Source organism: Brachyistius frenatus, unplaced genomic scaffold, assembly GCF_029030835.1.
Source record: "Brachyistius frenatus isolate BFR_SWC_R1_liver_20210118 unplaced genomic scaffold, ASM2903083v1 Contig_29, whole genome shotgun sequence".
Lineage (NCBI taxonomy): Eukaryota > Metazoa > Chordata > Actinopteri > Embiotocidae > Brachyistius > Brachyistius frenatus.
The window spans coordinates 3,251,343-3,269,151 of record NW_027210628.1 but is presented as its reverse complement, the minus strand read 5'-3'; the positions used below and the strand labels follow the sequence as shown (position 1 = coordinate 3,269,151).

The window sequence follows — 17,809 nt, the reverse complement described above, 5'->3', positions numbered from 1 at the left end:
ACACTCTGACAGACCACGTTTGTCGAGTGAAGATGACGCATTACCGGAAAATGACGTCTCATTTATGGCTACGTCAAATGCCGTAAATTATTGGTGTTTTTAAATATTTGTCCACAACGTATTGTTCCGCGGATCATTGTTGACATGTACAAAAGACACGCCATGTTATCACTTCAAACGTTTGCTATTTATATTTTAATCTTTCAAATGAACAATTTACTTGTATTATTGTTTTACCCTGTAAACCGAGATTTCCCAGCATCCCTGAAGGCACCACATGTCCACTGTCCAATCACATTCCGCTATTTTGAGAAAGCAGAATCTTGAACCCGACCGCGCCATTACTGTTGGACACTTCTTCAACGTCCGTCGACCTCTTTGTTTATGCAACATGGACAGTTCGTTAAGGACACACTTACTTGAAAATAGCCTTAACTACAAAAGGTCACTGTATCGGATCGTAGATAAGGTGCGTTGAAGATGCTGTCGGGCGGTGGCTGATGTTATCATTAAATTAACGTTAAAAAAAAAAAAAAAACTTTTTAAATGAGAAAAACTTGAATTTTCATTTTATTTTATTTTATTTTATTTTATTTTATTTTATTTTATTTAACCTGTTCCGACTGCTTTCAACAGTATTCCAAACTTCAGTACCAGGACGGAGGGATAGAAGTGGACCTCGACGATGTGAAACCCCCAAGTAAGGAAGCTGCGAAGTTTGTATAACGTTGTTGGTGTCGGAGGTTCATAGCGAAGACGTTAGGTTTGTTTGTTTATTATTTATTTATATTTTTTATTATTGTTTTCCCAAACGGAAAACATCATGTCAGGGTTTAAAGCTGACTCGGTGTTGCAAAAACTTGTTTTTTTAATTTTTTTTATTAGATTTCCAACTCTCAGTTTGAACCTTTTTTCCCCCTAAAACCTGATTTGATCGTCTCTCCATTCAACTCTGGTTGTTATCGTGGATATTTTATTTGACAGTGCGCCACCTAACGGGATTTTACTGCCATTGGCTGCAGGCGTTTACAATTTGTGAGCATATTTGGTGTAAAATATGTAGAACAATGTTAGATAGATATTATAATATAATATAATATAATATATAATATAACCTTATTAAACCCGCAAGGGGACATTTTTTTCGATACAGCAGCATGGAAGAGATGGAAAAAACAATAAAAAAAAACAATAAAAATAGAGGTGGTATAGGTATAAATACAAAAAATAAAAAAAATTGACAGTATATACAAATAAAATAGAATAAGATAAAAAAATAAAAATAAAAACAGTGCAGCGGTGTTAATGATGATGTAGGATGGATTTGACCAGAGGTGATTTATTGTACAGTCTGATAGCAGTGGGCAGGAATGATCTCCTGCATCGGTCCTTGTGACAGCGGAGCTGGAGGAGTGGTCCGCTGTCCCTCCAGCAGGTGGTGGAGAGGGCGGTCTGTTTCCTCAGCGTCCTCCTCTCCACCACCTTTTCCAGACTGTCCAGTTCGCAGCCAATGATGGAGCCGGCCTTCTTCACCAGTTTGTTAAGTCTGTTAGTGTCTCCGGCTCCAACGCTGCTCCCCCCAGCAGACCACGGCGAAGTACAGTTCACTGGCCACAACAGATGGTAGAACATCTCCAACATCTCGCTGCACACGTTGAAGGATCGAAGTTTCCTCAAGAAAAAGAGTCGACTCATCCCCTTCTTGTAGACAACGTTGATGTTGGTCTTCCAGTTCAGTCTGTTGTCATGGAGACACCAGGTACTTGTACTCCTCCACCATGTCCACCTCCTCTCCCAGGACTCTCGGCGGTCGTGGAGCCGTCGTCTTCCTCCTGAAGTCGACCACCATCTCTCTGGTCTTCACGTTCAGAAGCAGCTGATTTCTTCCTGCTCACTCCACAAAGTCCTCCACTACTGCCCTGTACTCCTCCTCCCGTCCATCCCAGTGCTGTGCATGTGTGTGGAAATCAAAATTAAATGAAAATAAAATGATGGCCCAATAGAGGATGCTGTTCCTGAACCATCATTCATTTTCCACAGTCTTCAGGGACAGTTTTGCTCATCGATAACAATTTTTAGGGACATTGTGAGATTTCTTGGGGCATTTTTGCCCCTTTTAATTTCTAATGCTTGTCAACCCTGACATTTTAAAGACTAAAATATTAATCAAGAAATTTGACAGATTACTCGGTAATCAACTGTTGCAGCAGCACTATTTTTGTATGTTTTCATTACTGCAGTTCAGCAGTTGTCACGTAGCCTGGTGTCTTTGTGAATCTTTTGTCTTGAATCCTTTCATGATGAAGAACTTGAATACTACGTGAGGGTGTCCAAAAAAAGGCTGAGCATGCTGGAATCAAAGGTATGTGTCAACATCCTCTGCAGGTATGCATGACACAAAATACAAACCAGTTATTAAATATATAAACACAACTGCTTCAATCTGACGTATCTTCCCCTCAGAGCCTGACAGATCTGAGAGAGGAGACAATAAGAGGTTCGGTTTCATAACCTAAACTGAAAATTACAACATGCTGCAGTGTACATTTCATCTAATACCGTGACTTTAACATTTCTTCCACAGCGAACAGGATTGCAGGAGACTCTCAGGTAAATATAGCTGTGTTTATCAAACACGCATGCATTTGATATTTACTGTAGCTTAAAATAATGGTTTATTTTCAACAGCTGGACTTCACGTATCAAGATGATGGAGCTGATAAGACTTTTGATTCCATCAGCCAATTTTCAACGGAAGATGATGATAACAACCTTAAAGCAACAGGTACTCTCTTTAAACACGACGTAACGGAACAAGAAATTGAATTAAAACGAGTTTATTCTTCGTCTAAATGTTATTTTCCCCCGTTTGCACCCTACAGGGATGAATACAAGTGACGTCTCTCACCTGACTGTGAGCTTATTGGATGAGAGTTCGATCCAGCCGGAGGACCACGACGAGGAGCTGCAGATGACCCTGAGAAGTCACTGCAGCTCCCTGGTGGCGCTCTACCCCAGCATGATTGGTCGAATAGAGAAGGCCTGGCGCCGGCAGCAGGACACTACAGCTGCCGACTCGGTGTTGAGAAGGTACCGCAGATGGCGACACCAGCCAAACAGAAGCCGTCTCAACAACACTTTGGTTGTCGTGCCGAGACACGCCAGCGTCAACCTGAAAAAGACGACCAGTCAGGCGCTGCTTGAGGAGAAGTCCAGCAGACCCCTGAAATGGGGTTTCACCGGGGCCGAAGACACCTTTCGCTCTCCAGTCACCGGTTCTCAGAGTGGGCGAGCACAGCAGCGGTCTCCTGGTAAGGAGAGAGGCTCGCTGAGGAGAGAGCAGCACAAGCCCGTCCTCATAATGGACTTCTCTGGTCCCTCTGACATCTACAAACCGAGGGAGGTCTCGCTGAACGAGACCTTCATTGTGTCTCAGCTGCCCCCCCCTGAAGTGTCCCAGCTGGGAGAACAGGCCTCCACTTACACTCTCAGTCCTTCACGAGGTGGCCATCCCACCGGTAAAGCATCCCTGCAGCCGTTCGTGAGGTTGAGATGGCTTTCTCTTTCTGCACACTCAGCGCAGACCGCTGGAAGCTCCATGTATGCAGCAGAAACGTGTGCTGGAAGAGAGAAGCCTGATATCTACGGCTCCCCGGTCAGGCAGAGTCTCTTCAAAGCCAGGATGAAGAGCAGCCCCGGTCATTCACCGCATGCGCTGCTTAGAGGCCCCAGAGAACATTGTGAGGAGCGCAGACAGCCGCCGAGTCCTCGATCAGGGTCTCTGTCCTGCCCTCCACAGAGGCCCGGTGTGCCCCTGAGGATGTTGGGCTCCCATCAGTCCTTCCAGCCACGGCTGCACTCGCCTCAGTCAGCAGCAGCGGCAGCAGCCGACGGTCGTCACAGGTTCAGACGACACCTTTCCTTCGATTCCCCCACGCCGTCGCCCCCCGTCTACATGTCGCCTCAAAAAGTCAACGAGGAGTTCATAAAACTTTACCACCGGTTCGTGTGCCAGAACAAATCTTCGTTCTCAGACAGTCCTCCCTGTCACCTCTGCGGTAGAAGCTCCGAGGCCGGCAGAGGAAACGCCTCCTCGTCTCTGGCAGCTCTCGCCTTGTCGCCTCACCGCTCCGTCCTGAGGAAACGCCACCGGGAGATCAGCTGGGACAGACATCCCCGGTCCAAACGCCTCAGGGAGGAGTACGGCACGTACTCGCCGCGGTCCAAGCACCACTGGCAGGAGATGCTGAGACGCCATCTCGTTCCGTCTGAGTCGGAGCGGCCTTATCGTGGCTTCTCCTTTAGCTCCAGTGAACTCAGCAAGCTGCAATGAGTCAGCGGCGGCCGGAGAAGAGTCGCGTAGAAACCAGTCGCGTCTGCTCTTAAATGAAACGGCGCAGTGACGTTTCCTGTTTCCGCTGATCGGTTACATCGTTGTTATGCTTTCTTTAACAGATTCACTTCAGAGCAAAATGGCTTTCCAGCGCTGCCATGTCCTCTCCTGCTGTTCTTCCAATATTTGCAGAAAGTAGTGATGATGGGGAATTAAAATGGAAAAGGGCACGACAGTTCAATGAGTTCAGGGGTGGAAAACTCTTCAGCCTATAAATGTTGTTTTGTGTAGAAGCATGTTTCCACTACAAATATTTACATTTTGTAAACTGGAAAAATTGGCTGTTGATACAAATTGAGCTCATTGCGTTGTATTTTTTTTTTTTAAACATGTGTGACTTTGTATTTTAACTAAATTTTAAACTTTGTTCTCTGGTTTATCATTTTCTAAGTTATTACACCTTCATGCTTTATATTCTAAATGTGAAAATGCAGTTTTTAAAAAAGCATCCAGAGTAAATGTTTTCATTGCAATTATTCTTTTTATTACCGACATTTCTCTTTGCAATGTTCAAAATGTTAACAAAAAAATCAGTTGGACCCAAAAACAAAAGGACAGCTTAGTGGTTTATTTGCAGTAAATAAGGAAAATAAAGAATTTATTTTTTTGGTCACTGGTCTCGTGTGCTTTTCTGACACGCCAGATTCTATCTACGTTATTGTTTGGAAAACATGACGACATATAAAACTAGTTTCAAGACTTGACTGAAAATCATTTAAGCTGTAACCTTCCAAGGAAAAGTAACATAATAAAAACATCTACTGTGGTCAAAAATATGCATCAGGAGCACAGTGCTGAACAGATCAGCTACTAGAGGAGAGCAAAAGGACAATTTTTAACCAGTTTAACCCTCGTGTTGTCCTCGGGTCAAAATGACCCGCAGCTGTGTTCAACCAAGTTCTATTTTATTTCTATATTTTTGGGGATTTTTTTTGGTTTAAAGAAACCCTCGCAGCATCCTTGTCACCAATGATCCCAAAAAAATACAAAAATATAGAAATAAAATAGAACGTGGTTGAACACAGCTGCGAGTCATTTTGACCAGAGGACAACAGGAGGGTTAAAGTTCTCAGAAGATGACCCTGATGGCCCTCTGTAGGAAAGGTTGTGCAACATCTTTGTGTTCCAGATAGAAGTCAGAAACTGGACTATATGTTTTCCAGCTGTGGAAGTTTGCAGTTCATCCAGAGAGCGGCGGTAGCCGGTCGGTTGTGTTGTTGGTGAAGCAGTTACCACTCCAGCTCTACCGGATACTTCCCGGTCAGGCAGGCAGTGCAGTGGCCCACTCTCTTGCTGGGCTTGTTGCTGGAGCTGATCATGTTGTCCTTCTCCTGGAGGGAGGCAATCCCCTCCTGGACAGCTGACACCAGGCCCTCCACAGTCAGATACTCAACACTGTCAGCACCTGCACAACACAGAGATGCACACTTCATCCTCGCAAAGAAACGGAAATGTACTGCAACCTCTGTCCGCAGCACTACGTTTTATAAACGAGTACTTACCAATGTAACCAGCAATGTCCCGAAACTCTGGCTTGTTGGCAATGAGCTCCTCCTTGGTTGGGATGTTGATGCCCATGTAGCAGGGGAACCTGATGGGTGGAGACGCCACTCTGATGTGGACCTGCACACAACATGAACCCAGAAAGTCCAATTACTGGGCCAGTTTGGCACTATGCTGCTCTGTGTTTAAATGTCCATTATGAGACCAAGACATGTGACAGTGTCCCAAAGAAAGAAGACTGGTTTGTTTGTAATATTATTGACCGTAACAAGCAGATGTTTAAGTCATAAATGGGAAAAACAACATCTGGATCCCTCTAAACTCTGATGCTTCCAATCTCGTTCCCAACATAGTAACAACGCAACGAGATAAATCAGCTCACTCATTAAATATCCTCCATTGTCATTGAGCTGACTGCAGTCACTTTGCATTATTATGAGAACGGTTTTTATTCATCCGTTTAAAAATAGCTGCATGAAACTAACAGAAATGTCATATTTCCACCATTTGAGGTTTGACTGGCGATCTTTTAATGATGTCATCATGTTGCATCTCTTGCTGCAGTTTAATGGTACAGAGGAGTGGAGAGTTAGCACCACCACATGTTTATCTTAAAGCACTTAACTTCTAATATTCAACTGCATTTAGATGAGAATCAATGGACATTAACATTTAGGATTTAATTGCAAACCCAAACATCAAACAGCTAATAAATGGCTCTTTTGTTGTATGTTTGTTAAAACATGATTTGGCGTATATGGTAGTAGTTCCTTAAAATACATAGAAAGACAAATTGTTTAATGCAATTATTTGTAATGACAATTATCCCCCACCTAAAATGTCTTATTGTAAGATGGATGTGAGGCACTTCCACAAACAACGACGTTTGGATTCATTTTTAGGTGCCAACCGACCTCTTTTGCGCCTGCTTCCTTCAGCAGTTTGATGATGGGGGAGATGGTGTTGCCCCTGACGATGGAGTCATCGACCAGCACCACTCGTTTCCCTGCGAAGTTGTCTGTCAAGGCCCCAAACTTCTTGGCCACTCCGAGTTGCCTCAGACGAGTATTTGGCTGAATAAACGTTCTCCCAACGTAGCGGTTCTTACACAAAACCTCTATGTACGGAAGACCCGACTGGGAGAGGAAGACGAGAGGAGAAGAACTTGAGGGCAAAAGTCAACCAGATGGTTCGAGAGTGTTTTGGAGATCAGACGCCGGTTGACAAACCTGCTGAGCGTAGCCGAGTGCAGCCGGGGTCGCAGACTCGGGCACGGTGCTGACCACGTCCGCATCTGTTGGAGCCTCGATGGCTAACTGCCGACCGCAGCGCTGCCGCACAGTGTAGACCATCTGTCCTGCAGAGCATTCATATCTCAGGCAACACATACAGTTAAGGACAAAAGAATTAATGCGCGTGTTAATAAATATTTGTACCTTCAAAAATGGAGTCTGGTCTGGCAAAATAAACATATTCAAAAATGCAGAAGGCAGGGAGGTCTCCTTCAGGGCGAGGCACGACGCTCAGAGACTTGACTCCATGTTTGGATATCTGGACTATCTCTCCTGGTAAAACCTCTCTGTAATACCTGAGAATCAGACAGGAAGGAACGAGGGTCTGAACTCACGGCGCTGCAGGTTACCGTTATAAAAACAGAAGCTGTTGCAGTTGTGATAAATAAAAACTCACCTGGCACCAATAGACTGGAAGCTGCACGACTCCGATGACACAACCCACCCCTCGGTGTCCTCCTCTCCACCGCCTGACCACGGAACAAACAAGTTAATCATCCAGCGGCTCACATCTGACCTCGCAGCTGATCAATGGCAGCCTGTCTGACCCTTAACCTCTGCCGAGGTCTCCTCTTTATCAGGAAAACAATCCGGGTCTCCCGAGGACAAACACGCCAGCTCAGCCAACAGACCGCTTCTGACAACACTTGCAAATTTAAAAGTTTAAAATACCTGTACTGTGCAGTTTGGAGACGGGAACGAGTCGTCCAATGCAGAGGGGCCGATTTCCATAAGGGTCCCTTATGGCATATATCACATCTTTGTACAAGACCAACAGTGAGTATGATGTGGGAGTTTCAGTCATGAGGTTTTTAATTCTACAAAAGAAATGAACAGAAATTGTTTTAATATTTATGCAGCGTTGAGCTATTATCCATTCATTTTTCTGCTTTAAAAAAATGTACATTATATATATATATATATATAGGTTATTTATACTGTACAGATTGTCTATGTGTTTTGGATTTCTGTTGTGTACAAGTGTTAATGATGTGCTATTGTTCAGTGTCCCCAGAAGCAGCATCTTCAATCCCAGCACTCACCTGGCCACCCAGTCAGGTGAGTCCAGCTCCTCCGTCGGTGGAGTAAACGCCAGCAGCTGGGTGATGAGCTCGCTGTCTGAGCTGGTGGAGAGGCCGACACCGTGGCGCATCACCTGCACGGCACATTTGCAGTGACCCATTCAGTACATGCATGTACAGAAATGATATTTAATGCAGGCTAATGTCCATTTTCTTACAGTACTTTATATCTTGGGGAAGAAAGTCAACGCACACGAGCTTAACGTTTGACCAATTAAAACAGATCTACGTGCTGTATTTAGATTTCTGGCTTGTCGCATGCATGACCCCTTGCAGACTGTAATTTGTGATTTTGACATGCACCACGGTCAGTTTGGAGCGGAGGGCTACGCTCACCTTTTTCCGCAGGGCATGGGCATTAACCAGCTCTCCATTGTGGGCCACGGCAATCTTGCCATGCAGCGTATCCACCACAAAGGGCTGGCAGTTCTGCAGCTCAGAGATCCCGGTAGTTGAATAGCGTGTGTGGCAAATGCCGAGGTTACCATAGCGCAGTTTCAGAAGAGCCTCGGGTGGGAAAGCGGTGTTCACTAATCCCATTCCCTAAATACAAATGACGAGAGGAATCAGGAAGATGTTTTCTTTTACACAGTCAGCACAAAGATTTAAAAAGAAACAAAAATTATTAGTGATATTTACAGTCGCTATTATGATGCAAAGTGGATAATCAGGCCACAGTATGAATGTGCCAAATAAGACGGGGCCTTAACAACCGGTACAATGTAATTCTGTCAAACTGTTGTTTGTGTGTCCACGTATGTAACGGTTTTATGAAAATCTGTCGATGGGAATATTTTTAAGATGGCACGAGCTGAACTTTTGTCTGTTGATAGAAGGAGCGTCTTCATGATTGCATGTTACCTTGTGTGTTGTGTATGTGGGAGGACTGGCTCCGTTACTTGTGACGACGCCGGCACTTTCCTGACCCCTGAGAGGACACAAACATTCAGTGTGAATTGTGACATATTGATGGGAGACGAGAGCTTCATAACGCAGGATCCCTGCTGAATTTTGGCGTGACTAAAACATGAATCGAAGTGTCCAACTCTTAATGTTTAAGAGTGCCTGGAGGCAAATCAAACTGGTTTGAATAGGCTGAGATGGAGCAGGAATGAGGAACAAGATAACAAAAGTGCCTCTATGCTGCGAAACTGCCAAATATCCAAATATGGAGAGTCGTCTTGCTGCAGTTTCAGCCCATTTACCAAGCTGCTTCTCAGATTACTGCTGGTCCCGCCCCCTCAGCACACAGCTTAAGCCAGTGGTGAGGCTGCTTTTCAGCATGGAGGCGTTGCTTTCAGGCTTAACCGCCTGGTTGCCTAGGGAACCGGGCAGCAGAGACAGACGGGCTGGGGGAAAAGAAAGCGTTTCCAGGTCAGCTCAAACATGGAGAGAGGAGCAGAGAGACAAAGAGGAGGTGATAGGGAGGTGGTGGAGGACAAAGGCTCGGTGGAGAGGCAGTGGGGGGAGGCAGAGGTGCTGTCTCTGGTATCAGTGTGGGACGAGGTTGGAGCTCAGCACGTAGCAGAGAGCAGAGGCACATTTGAGTTGATCTCAGAGCGTCTGAGGCGGCTCAGTGTTGTGCGCAGCTGGAGGGAGTGTCAGGCGAAGTGCAGGAGCCTGGGACTTCAGAGCAGGAAGCCTGACGCTGCAGCAGGCAGCTCGGCAAACTACAGCCCTGGAGCGGAGGGAAGGCCGGCGGAGGGCTGGGAGGAAGAGGTGGAAGATGTGGGTAATCAAAGAGGACTCTACTCTCCCTCACTCACTATCCCAATGCAGGAAGGTAAATGTTGTTCCAACACCAACGGGAGCACTGGCAGCAACAACACAACAATTTTCTTTTTTTTTCTTTTTAAGTTGTTATCAAAGGGTAACCAGGCGTGTCAGTTAAACTATTTTTTTTTTTTTTTTTTTTTAGCTTGCTTGCTCTAAACAGACTCAAAACTTTTATTCAACAACCTTCTTCTTTCAACAGGATCATTTAACATAACGGTGTGTGCATTCGTCTGCAGGAAAGACTCGGTTCCATTCACCTCTCCCTTACACTCCAAGTGTGACCGAAGAGGGCGGCCGCCACTGGACAGACGACGAGGTGCGAGCGCTGCTGTGCGTCTGGGCCGACCGGCGCATTCGGGAGCGCTTGAAATGCACACTGCGCAACAAGTCCATCTTCCAAGAGATGGCCCGTCAGATGCAGAGGAACTTTGGGGTGGTGCGCAACTGGAAACAGTGCCGAACAAAATACAAGAACTTGAAATACGACTACAAGACAGCGAAAAGCGCTCATGCCGCTGGAGGCAGCAGCACAGGAAGCCCGGGGAAGTACATGAAGTTTTTTGATGAGGTGGAAGCCATTCTGCTGGACCACGGGCTGGAAAATGGAGCGGTGGAAATGCAAAAGAGGTTGTATAAAGGAGAAATGGGAGCAGGGAGGCTACAGACACCAACAGGCCTCACAGGACAGGTGATGGCCTCGGAGAGTGAGGTGGTCATCGAAATTGATGATGGTATGTATTCGGTACGCAGTGCACATGGCAGTTTGGGATTCAAAGCTTCAAGAAAAACATCTTTTTAAATGTTATTTTCAGATGACAACAGTGACGATTACGACATTGACGGAGAGCTAGAAGCCAAATGGAGAGCCACAGGTACGCCGGAGTAAATCTACCAAATCACCTGTGCAGTTTAACTCTTTCCTGACTCTCTTCTTGTTCCCTCCAGATGTCCATCTCACGGATTCACCGAGCTCTGAGCAGTTCCACGTGGTCACCATGTCAGACACGGGTCGAAACTGGAGCGACCAAGAGGTGCGAGCGCTGATTCAAGTCTGGTCCGACGACCGCATTTGCAGGCAGCTGGAGAGCTCGACCAGAAAGCGGGACATCTTCGTCCAGATCTCCAACAGGTTAATGCAACAGGGCATCGAGCGGGACTGGAAACAGTGCCACACCAAGTACAAAAACCTCAAGTACCTCTACCGCTCCCTCCAAAGGGGAAAGACTGATGAAGCCGACCCACGACGCCTCATGAGGTTCTATGATGAGGTGGACGCCATCATGAATCACACAGCCAATGGCCTGCATGACACAGGAGCTGCTGACCCTGCAGATTCAGGCAGACTCACAATGTTGGAGGCTTGCGAGAAGGACAGTCACGTGGACGACTATTTGGCAAAGACAAACACGGGGACAGCAATGGTGGCAGCCATGGAGGAAAGAACTTGTTGCTCGGATTCTGTTTCATCTGTTGCCCGTGATGTTGCATCAAACACTAACGTAAAGCATGCGATCAAGGAGCAACATCTGGATCCACACCACAGATTGATGAGTGAGCTGATCATTGTCATTTATTTAAAATAAATTTATGCATTTATTAAATTTGATGTGATGCTTTTACACAAAGGCTCCAGTGATTAATTACCACTTGACCAGAGACTCGTAACAAAAACAAAAAGCTGTTGTATTGTCTTTGCATATTTTAGCTCTTAAAATATCTGTCACCAACTTACATGTACAAAATCTAATTATTCAATCACTTAAATCCAACTAAATTCCCTCAAACTAAATGAGAAAATGTGCTTTTAATGATTTTAAATTTCGTTGGTCTGACTTTTTAAAAATGTAATCTACAAAAACATTTGAAATATGAGGAAAATAAATATATTTTTCCAAAGCAAGGAATATAAACACAATATAATTAATCTTTTAGATGCATGACCTCTTTTACGTGCATAAGAAGATGTTTCTATATCCTCAAGTGAAACTGGGCAGCCACTATGTCTGAAGCAGCGTTGAAGTTGAGCATGTCAAATCTAGTTTTGTTTTTGAACACTGGGGTTTTGTCTTTCCTTTGTAACTGTCTGATGTTGCATGTTGTTTGTAGGCGCTTCAGAAACTCGGTCTGAAAAAGAGGACACATATTCAGCCAACAAAGGAACGAAGAGGAAAGCTGCGGGACAAGGTCTGAAATGTGCCTCCTTCTGTAATCACTCTGCATGTCACATGATGTCCACAATTGACCGAGGCCTTTAAAATGTCCGTCTCAGTCCCATGATTTGCCAGGCAGCTTTGTAATGACATTATGAATAAGGGGAGGGTCGTGACTGCTAACAAAAGGCACAAGTCATGATGAAGGTCACCTTGAGACCGACAGAGAAAGTAACTTCGAAAGTCTGTGATGGACAAAAATTTAAATGTTAAAGTAAGCATAATAATAATAATAATAATAATAATCGTAATTAAAAACGTGCCTTTGTTTTCATTTTCAGATCCCATACTCCAAACACCGGTGAAAAAATTGGCCACTGTACCTGAATTGGCTTCGTCCAGGTGCAAAGAAGAGCCGGAACACATCCCAATAATAAAGATCAATTCAGTCTGTTCAATGGCCTCTCCTACTCCATCTCCAGAGAGACAGGTAATATCTGATAAGCCCATGTGGCCAACCATGCAAACCCTGACACAACTGTAGAAATCATTCTTTTAACATGCTGTGGGAATCCAGACATGCTCCATGTTTAGAGCTGCAATAAGTAGCTAATTAATCGATTAGTAAAGCCTTATTTAGAAACTAATCGGTTAATCGTTATTTTTGAAGCAATAATACCACAAAACTCAACGAGTGAGGGGTTTTCTCATGATCGTTAACTGAACATCATTTCCTCATTTTGTGGCGGGTAACATGATAAACTTTAAATCAGTTAAACGGACAGCAGATTAGTCGACGCTGACAGAAAAGGAAAGTCTGCTGCAGCTGCATCTTTCAGAGTGGATCTGTCGCTCCATATCGACTTTTTGTTCACATTTATATCCCTGAATGTGTTTGAATATCTACCTCAGTATTCATCCTTTTGCTTTTGCTTTACACAATCCAACCAAATATTTGTCCTCAATTTGACAAAGTTAAGTGTCATTAGCGTTGCGAAAACATAAATAAAAACAAACAAACAAAAACGCATGCACGCGCACGCGCACTTTACCTGTGCTGCAGCGCCACCAGCCCCAGGGTTAAGACCTGGGCCACCTCCAGCTGCGTGGGCCACTCTCCGGCAGCGACACACCCGAAGACCCCGCACTCCTCCCCGATACCGGACTCCTCAAACTCCATGCCGCTGCCGCTCCCCGGTTGTCCGTTAACCCCGGCGGACGGTCTCGTGCCACCGCTTACCTCGGCGCGAGCAGTGCGCGCGCGTGTACGCGTATGTGCACGCTCCCACGAGTATGGACCGAACACGTGCCTTTACAATACAACGTGGCTCGTTAAAACATCACAAACTCAGCTGACACTGTTGAAATGAAATGGACGTGAGATCACGAGTCCGACAAACAAAACAAAAAAAAAAACTTGAGTTTGTCACAAGAAACAAAGTCCACACGCTTTTAACAGAAGAGCCAGGCCACCATGGCGGTTATCATAAATGAATCAACTGTGTTGAAGTGGAGAAACCCACATGGTGTTTACGACGAGGAGGAGAGAGGCTGGTCAGAATCAAACTAATCGATTGGTAATTATTTTTGCCTTGATACAATTTTTGATGTATCGATCTTCTCGTCAAAGTGGAAATGGTGGAAGTTTACACGATAAACCTCCAAAAAAAAAAAAGTTTTTCGTCCTGTTAATATTTGGTGTAGGAGCGTCTTCAACCCACGTGTGGTGCAATACGCTGCTTTGATTGGTTGTCTGAATCAGTTGAGTGACGTGATTGGCTGCCAGCGCGGGTAAGAAACTGTTCGCTTCCTTCTTCTACTGCTGCTTCACCCCCCAAAGCTCCGCAAGTTGAGAGGCATTTTGTTTCTTGTCTTTCAGGACTGTGCAGGACTCACCAGCATCATGGCTTCTACTCCAGGTACTGAACAAATTAATGCACGGTTTAGAGCTCAAAGTTAAACATGCAACGCTTAACTATTCCCTCTCTTGTGTGCGTTGAAAAGAGTTGAAGCTCGGCCAGAAGCTCAGCGAGGGAAAGACGAAGCAGATTTACGAGCTCGTGGACCAGCCCGGACTGGTTCTGGTCCAGTCCATGGACCAGATCACCGCTGGGAACGCCGTGAGGAAAGATCAGATGGAGGGCAAGGCTGCCATCGCCAACAAAACGACGAGCTGCGTGTTCAAGCTGCTGCAGGAATCTGGTGAGGACTCGGTAAACTTCTTGTGGTTTGTAGATCCATTCAGAAGTTGCTCTGCAGGTTCCTTTTTACTGTGTGGGCTGGCACGGACGTCTCGTACTCACCCTCCGGCAGCTGTCCCACATGGAGGGAGACATTCTTTGGTAGTGTGAGTGCGTCAAGGTCTGCAGTTACTGCAGATTTAAAGTTTTTTTTTTTTTAAATTTTTTTTATTTAATTTAATTAAAAAAATGTAAAACCCTCCCTTACTCGCATGTCATTTCTCCAGTAAATTAATCCCACTGGAATTCGTGTGAGCAACTAAAGACATCAAAAGCTTGTGTGAACCTCATTACAAGATAAGATTTTTCTGAAAAACGGTAAACTAAACAAATATTAATTATAATATCGTAGAAGTCCGACATGCTCAGCAATTATTTACATTTGTGAAGCAAGAAAAACGATTGAAACATGTAACTGATTATTAATTAGCTGATGAATCGTATTGGCACTAATGCGAACACATGATTGAGACCTCGCTGCTTAATTATTTTTTTTATGAGTGCTCAATAAACACCTTTTATCTTGTGCTTCTTGCAGGGAAAATTGTGATTTTATAATATTGTGGGTTTTTTCCCCCCCAAGTATGCATAAACCCTGCAGTTTGCGTCAAAAGCTTCTGTCTGAACTATTGTCATGCATGAACCCGATCAATAATGCTGACGTGTCGCAGCTTGGTTCATACAAGGCCGACATAATTCCAAAAATGACTTTCCACCTTGCTTTCATTTCTAAGTAATTGGCTAACTGTAACCATTATGCTGCTCATGAGTGTGGTGTGTGTCAGCCCAGCTGCTAATGACTGCCTTGTGACTTGAAATCTCAGCTGCTTATAATTCACCAGAATTAACCACGTCCTACTTGAGATTAATTCAATTTTTGGTTAAAACGCATCCAAGGTAACTTAAATCTGTAACTTTTAAAGTTTGGGTGTCTGTATATTTGTAGATGTGTTGAGGTTGATTTGAATATCTTTCCTGTTTTCCAGGGATTAAAACGGCCTTTGTGAAGCAGCACTCGGACACGGCGTTCATTGCAGCCCACTGTGAGATGATTCCCATCGAGTGGGTGTGTCGGAGAGTGGCCACCGGGTCCTTCCTCAAGAGGAATCCCGGGGTCAAAGAAGGCTACCGCTTCACCCCCCTGAAGATGGAGATGTTCTTCAAAGTGAGTTTGCGTATTCATTGCATTCAATGTGTTTTTATTGTTTAGTACTGTTGCCTGCTGACTTATCGACGGTTGTGATTTTAGGATGATGCCAACAATGATCCTCAGTGGTCCGAGGAGCAGCTGCTGGAGTCTAAATTCTGCCTGGCCGGGCTCACCATCGGTCAGTGTGAGGTGGACATCATGAATCGAAGCACTGTGGCCATCTTTGAGATTCTGGAGAAGGCCTGGGCCACTCAGAACTGCACGCTGGTGGATATGAAGGTATGCAGCGCAGCGCTGCCCTCTGCTAGTCAACATGGGATCCTCCCAATGTGGCCACTTCTCCACTGCATGCTCGTACCTGCTACGCAACTAATGAGTCTAATTTTTCCGTGCTTGTAGATCGAATTTGGCGTGAATGTGAAAAGCCAAGAGATCATCCTCGCGGATGTGATTGACAACGACTCGTGGAGGCTGTGGCCGGCTGGAGATCGAAGCCAGCAGAAAGATAAGCAGGTCAGGGCAGCTTCTTTGTCTCTTGTTTCATTTGGATGCTTTTAAGAATAAAACTAAAAGCTGAAAAATGGCTTTCCCCCCCTTATTTGTTTCTTTTCTAGGTGTACCGGGACCTGAAAGAAGTCACCCCAGAGGCGATGCAGATGGTGAAGAGAAACTTTGAGTGGGTCTCTGAAAGGGTCAAGGTACACAGAACACATCATCCCTGTCTACTTTGTTTTCCGGTCAGGTTTTTGGCCTTTTAAAATATCAAGATTGATTCACCAAACACACCTTAACGTGTGACTACACTTTAAAATAATTAATACTATAACTGAAAGGTGCAACTACTCTTAGTTTGCAAGTCTAAAATATTCAAAGACCTGCCAGTTTACACCAAAGCAACTAAATGGCATGTTGTTTCCATAGCAACGACTCACGGTATTTCTGTTTTAACTACCGGCTTTTCTGTTTTTTTTTTTTTGTTGTTTTTTTTTATAACTGGATATAATTTGTTGCGTCTTAAAACATGAATGAAAGTAGTGATGGAGGGGAGTGAGTTAGTGGGACTTGTGTGGCTAATGGTTCCCGTGTTGTGCCTCTCAGCTGCTGCTGAAGCCCCAGGCGAATGGCAGGGTGGTGGTTTTGATGGGCTCCACCTCGGACATGGCCCACTGTGAAAAAATCAGGAAGGCCTGCACCACCTACGGGATCCTCTGCATCCTGAGAGTCACCTCGGCACACAAGGGTCCGGACGAGACTCTCCGCATCAAAGCAGAATATGAAGGTGAGTGTTCATGCTACAATTAGCAGATTCATTCTTTTGTTCTGGGAGTTTTTTTTTTTTATTTCATAATGTCTCAAATGTTTTTCCGCAGGTGATGGGGTACCCACCGTGTTTGTGGCTGTAGCTGGCAGAAGTAACGGTCTCGGCCCGGTGATGTCTGGAAACACTGCGTATCCTGTTATCAACTGCCCTCCTCTCACTCCTGACTGGGGAGCACAGGATGTGTGGTCATCCCTCCGAATGCCAAGCGGTGAGCAGATTCCAGACTCTATTATGTACTCTTGTTATTTGTCCCATGTGGGTTTATTTGTCATAGTAACTGAGCCTTCACTTGTTTTGTTTCCTTCTGCAGGTCTGGGCTGCTCCACAATCCTCTCCCCCGACGCCGCTGCCCAGTTTGCAGCGCAGATCTTCGGCCTGACCGACCACCTGGTATGGTGTAAGCTGAGGGCCTCCATGCTAAACACCTGGGTGTCTCTGAAGCTGGCGGACAAGAAGTTGCAGGCCTGCACCCTCTGAAGTGGCTGAGGACCTGTTAAACCCCAGAGTGCCCCGCTCTTTGTCAATGTCATGTCTTTGTTTATGGTGGAAAACCCCATTAACGGTAGATGTTTCTCACACAAATCATTCCTTTTAAAAGAGACTAATAATAAAGTGTCTGAAGTATATTCTTCTATGCCTGTTTAGTCCTATTTTCCACAGACATTTTTACATGGCGTAACGGCAAAAGCTCAGGTGTACTCTATACCATTAAAACAATTAAAATCCATTTAAGGCCAGCCAGTTCCAGGTCCTAATGTTCAGTGTGTTGGCTCACTGTAATTGCTTAGACCTCTAGTATTGCTGTGGAGCTGTTATTGCTATGACTGCGCTCCTCATTTTTATTTAACTCGTATAGGTGCACAAAGATACACGGTCTTATTAATGGCATGTGCTGCACTGCC

General features: G+C 45.0%; 3 protein-coding genes across 4 annotated transcripts; 2 read left to right on the top strand and 1 right to left on the bottom strand.

The window, feature by feature from the left end:
* Nucleotides 1–375: 375 nt before the first annotated feature.
* On the top strand, nt 376–5,006 carry LOC138621287 (uncharacterized). Its single transcript, XM_069699219.1, has 7 exons — nt 376–469; nt 637–700; nt 2,307–2,362; nt 2,464–2,497; nt 2,585–2,610; nt 2,689–2,785; nt 2,883–5,006. Exons 1-7 carry the CDS (start codon nt 392–394, stop codon nt 4,331–4,333), a joined length of 1,806 nt encoding a protein of 601 aa, XP_069555320.1. The 5' UTR covers nt 376–391; the 3' UTR covers nt 4,334–5,006.
* On the bottom strand, nt 4,947–14,273 carry ppat (phosphoribosyl pyrophosphate amidotransferase). Its single transcript, XM_069699222.1, has 11 exons — nt 13,249–14,273; nt 9,132–9,198; nt 8,607–8,813; nt 8,232–8,344; nt 7,861–8,006; nt 7,586–7,658; nt 7,333–7,484; nt 7,126–7,253; nt 6,811–7,032; nt 5,896–6,016; nt 4,947–5,798 (listed from the first exon to the last, which is right to left on the bottom strand). The coding sequence occupies exons 1-11, from the start codon at nt 13,374–13,376 to the stop codon at nt 5,623–5,625; spliced, it is 1,533 nt and encodes a 510-aa protein (XP_069555323.1). The 5' UTR covers nt 13,377–14,273; the 3' UTR covers nt 4,947–5,622.
* On the top strand, nt 9,620–17,541 carry paics (phosphoribosylaminoimidazole carboxylase, phosphoribosylaminoimidazole succinocarboxamide synthetase). Of its 2 annotated transcripts, XM_069699217.1 has the most exons (15): nt 9,620–10,053; nt 10,283–10,777; nt 10,859–10,918; nt 10,992–11,597; nt 12,153–12,230; nt 12,538–12,686; nt 14,076–14,115; nt 14,201–14,398; nt 15,423–15,601; nt 15,686–15,865; nt 15,986–16,099; nt 16,201–16,284; nt 16,685–16,865; nt 16,957–17,115; nt 17,218–17,541. In XM_069699217.1, the coding sequence occupies exons 1-15, from the start codon at nt 9,657–9,659 to the stop codon at nt 17,382–17,384; spliced, it is 3,087 nt and encodes a 1,028-aa protein (XP_069555318.1). In that variant the 5' UTR covers nt 9,620–9,656; the 3' UTR covers nt 17,385–17,541. The 2 variants fall into 2 exon arrangements, with proteins under 2 accessions (XP_069555318.1, XP_069555319.1); XM_069699218.1 differs by lacking the exons at nt 9,620–10,053; nt 10,283–10,777; nt 10,859–10,918; ... (1 more) ...; nt 12,153–12,230; nt 12,538–12,686 and adding an exon at nt 13,942–13,987.
* The last annotated feature ends 268 nt before the right edge of the window (nt 17,542–17,809 follow it).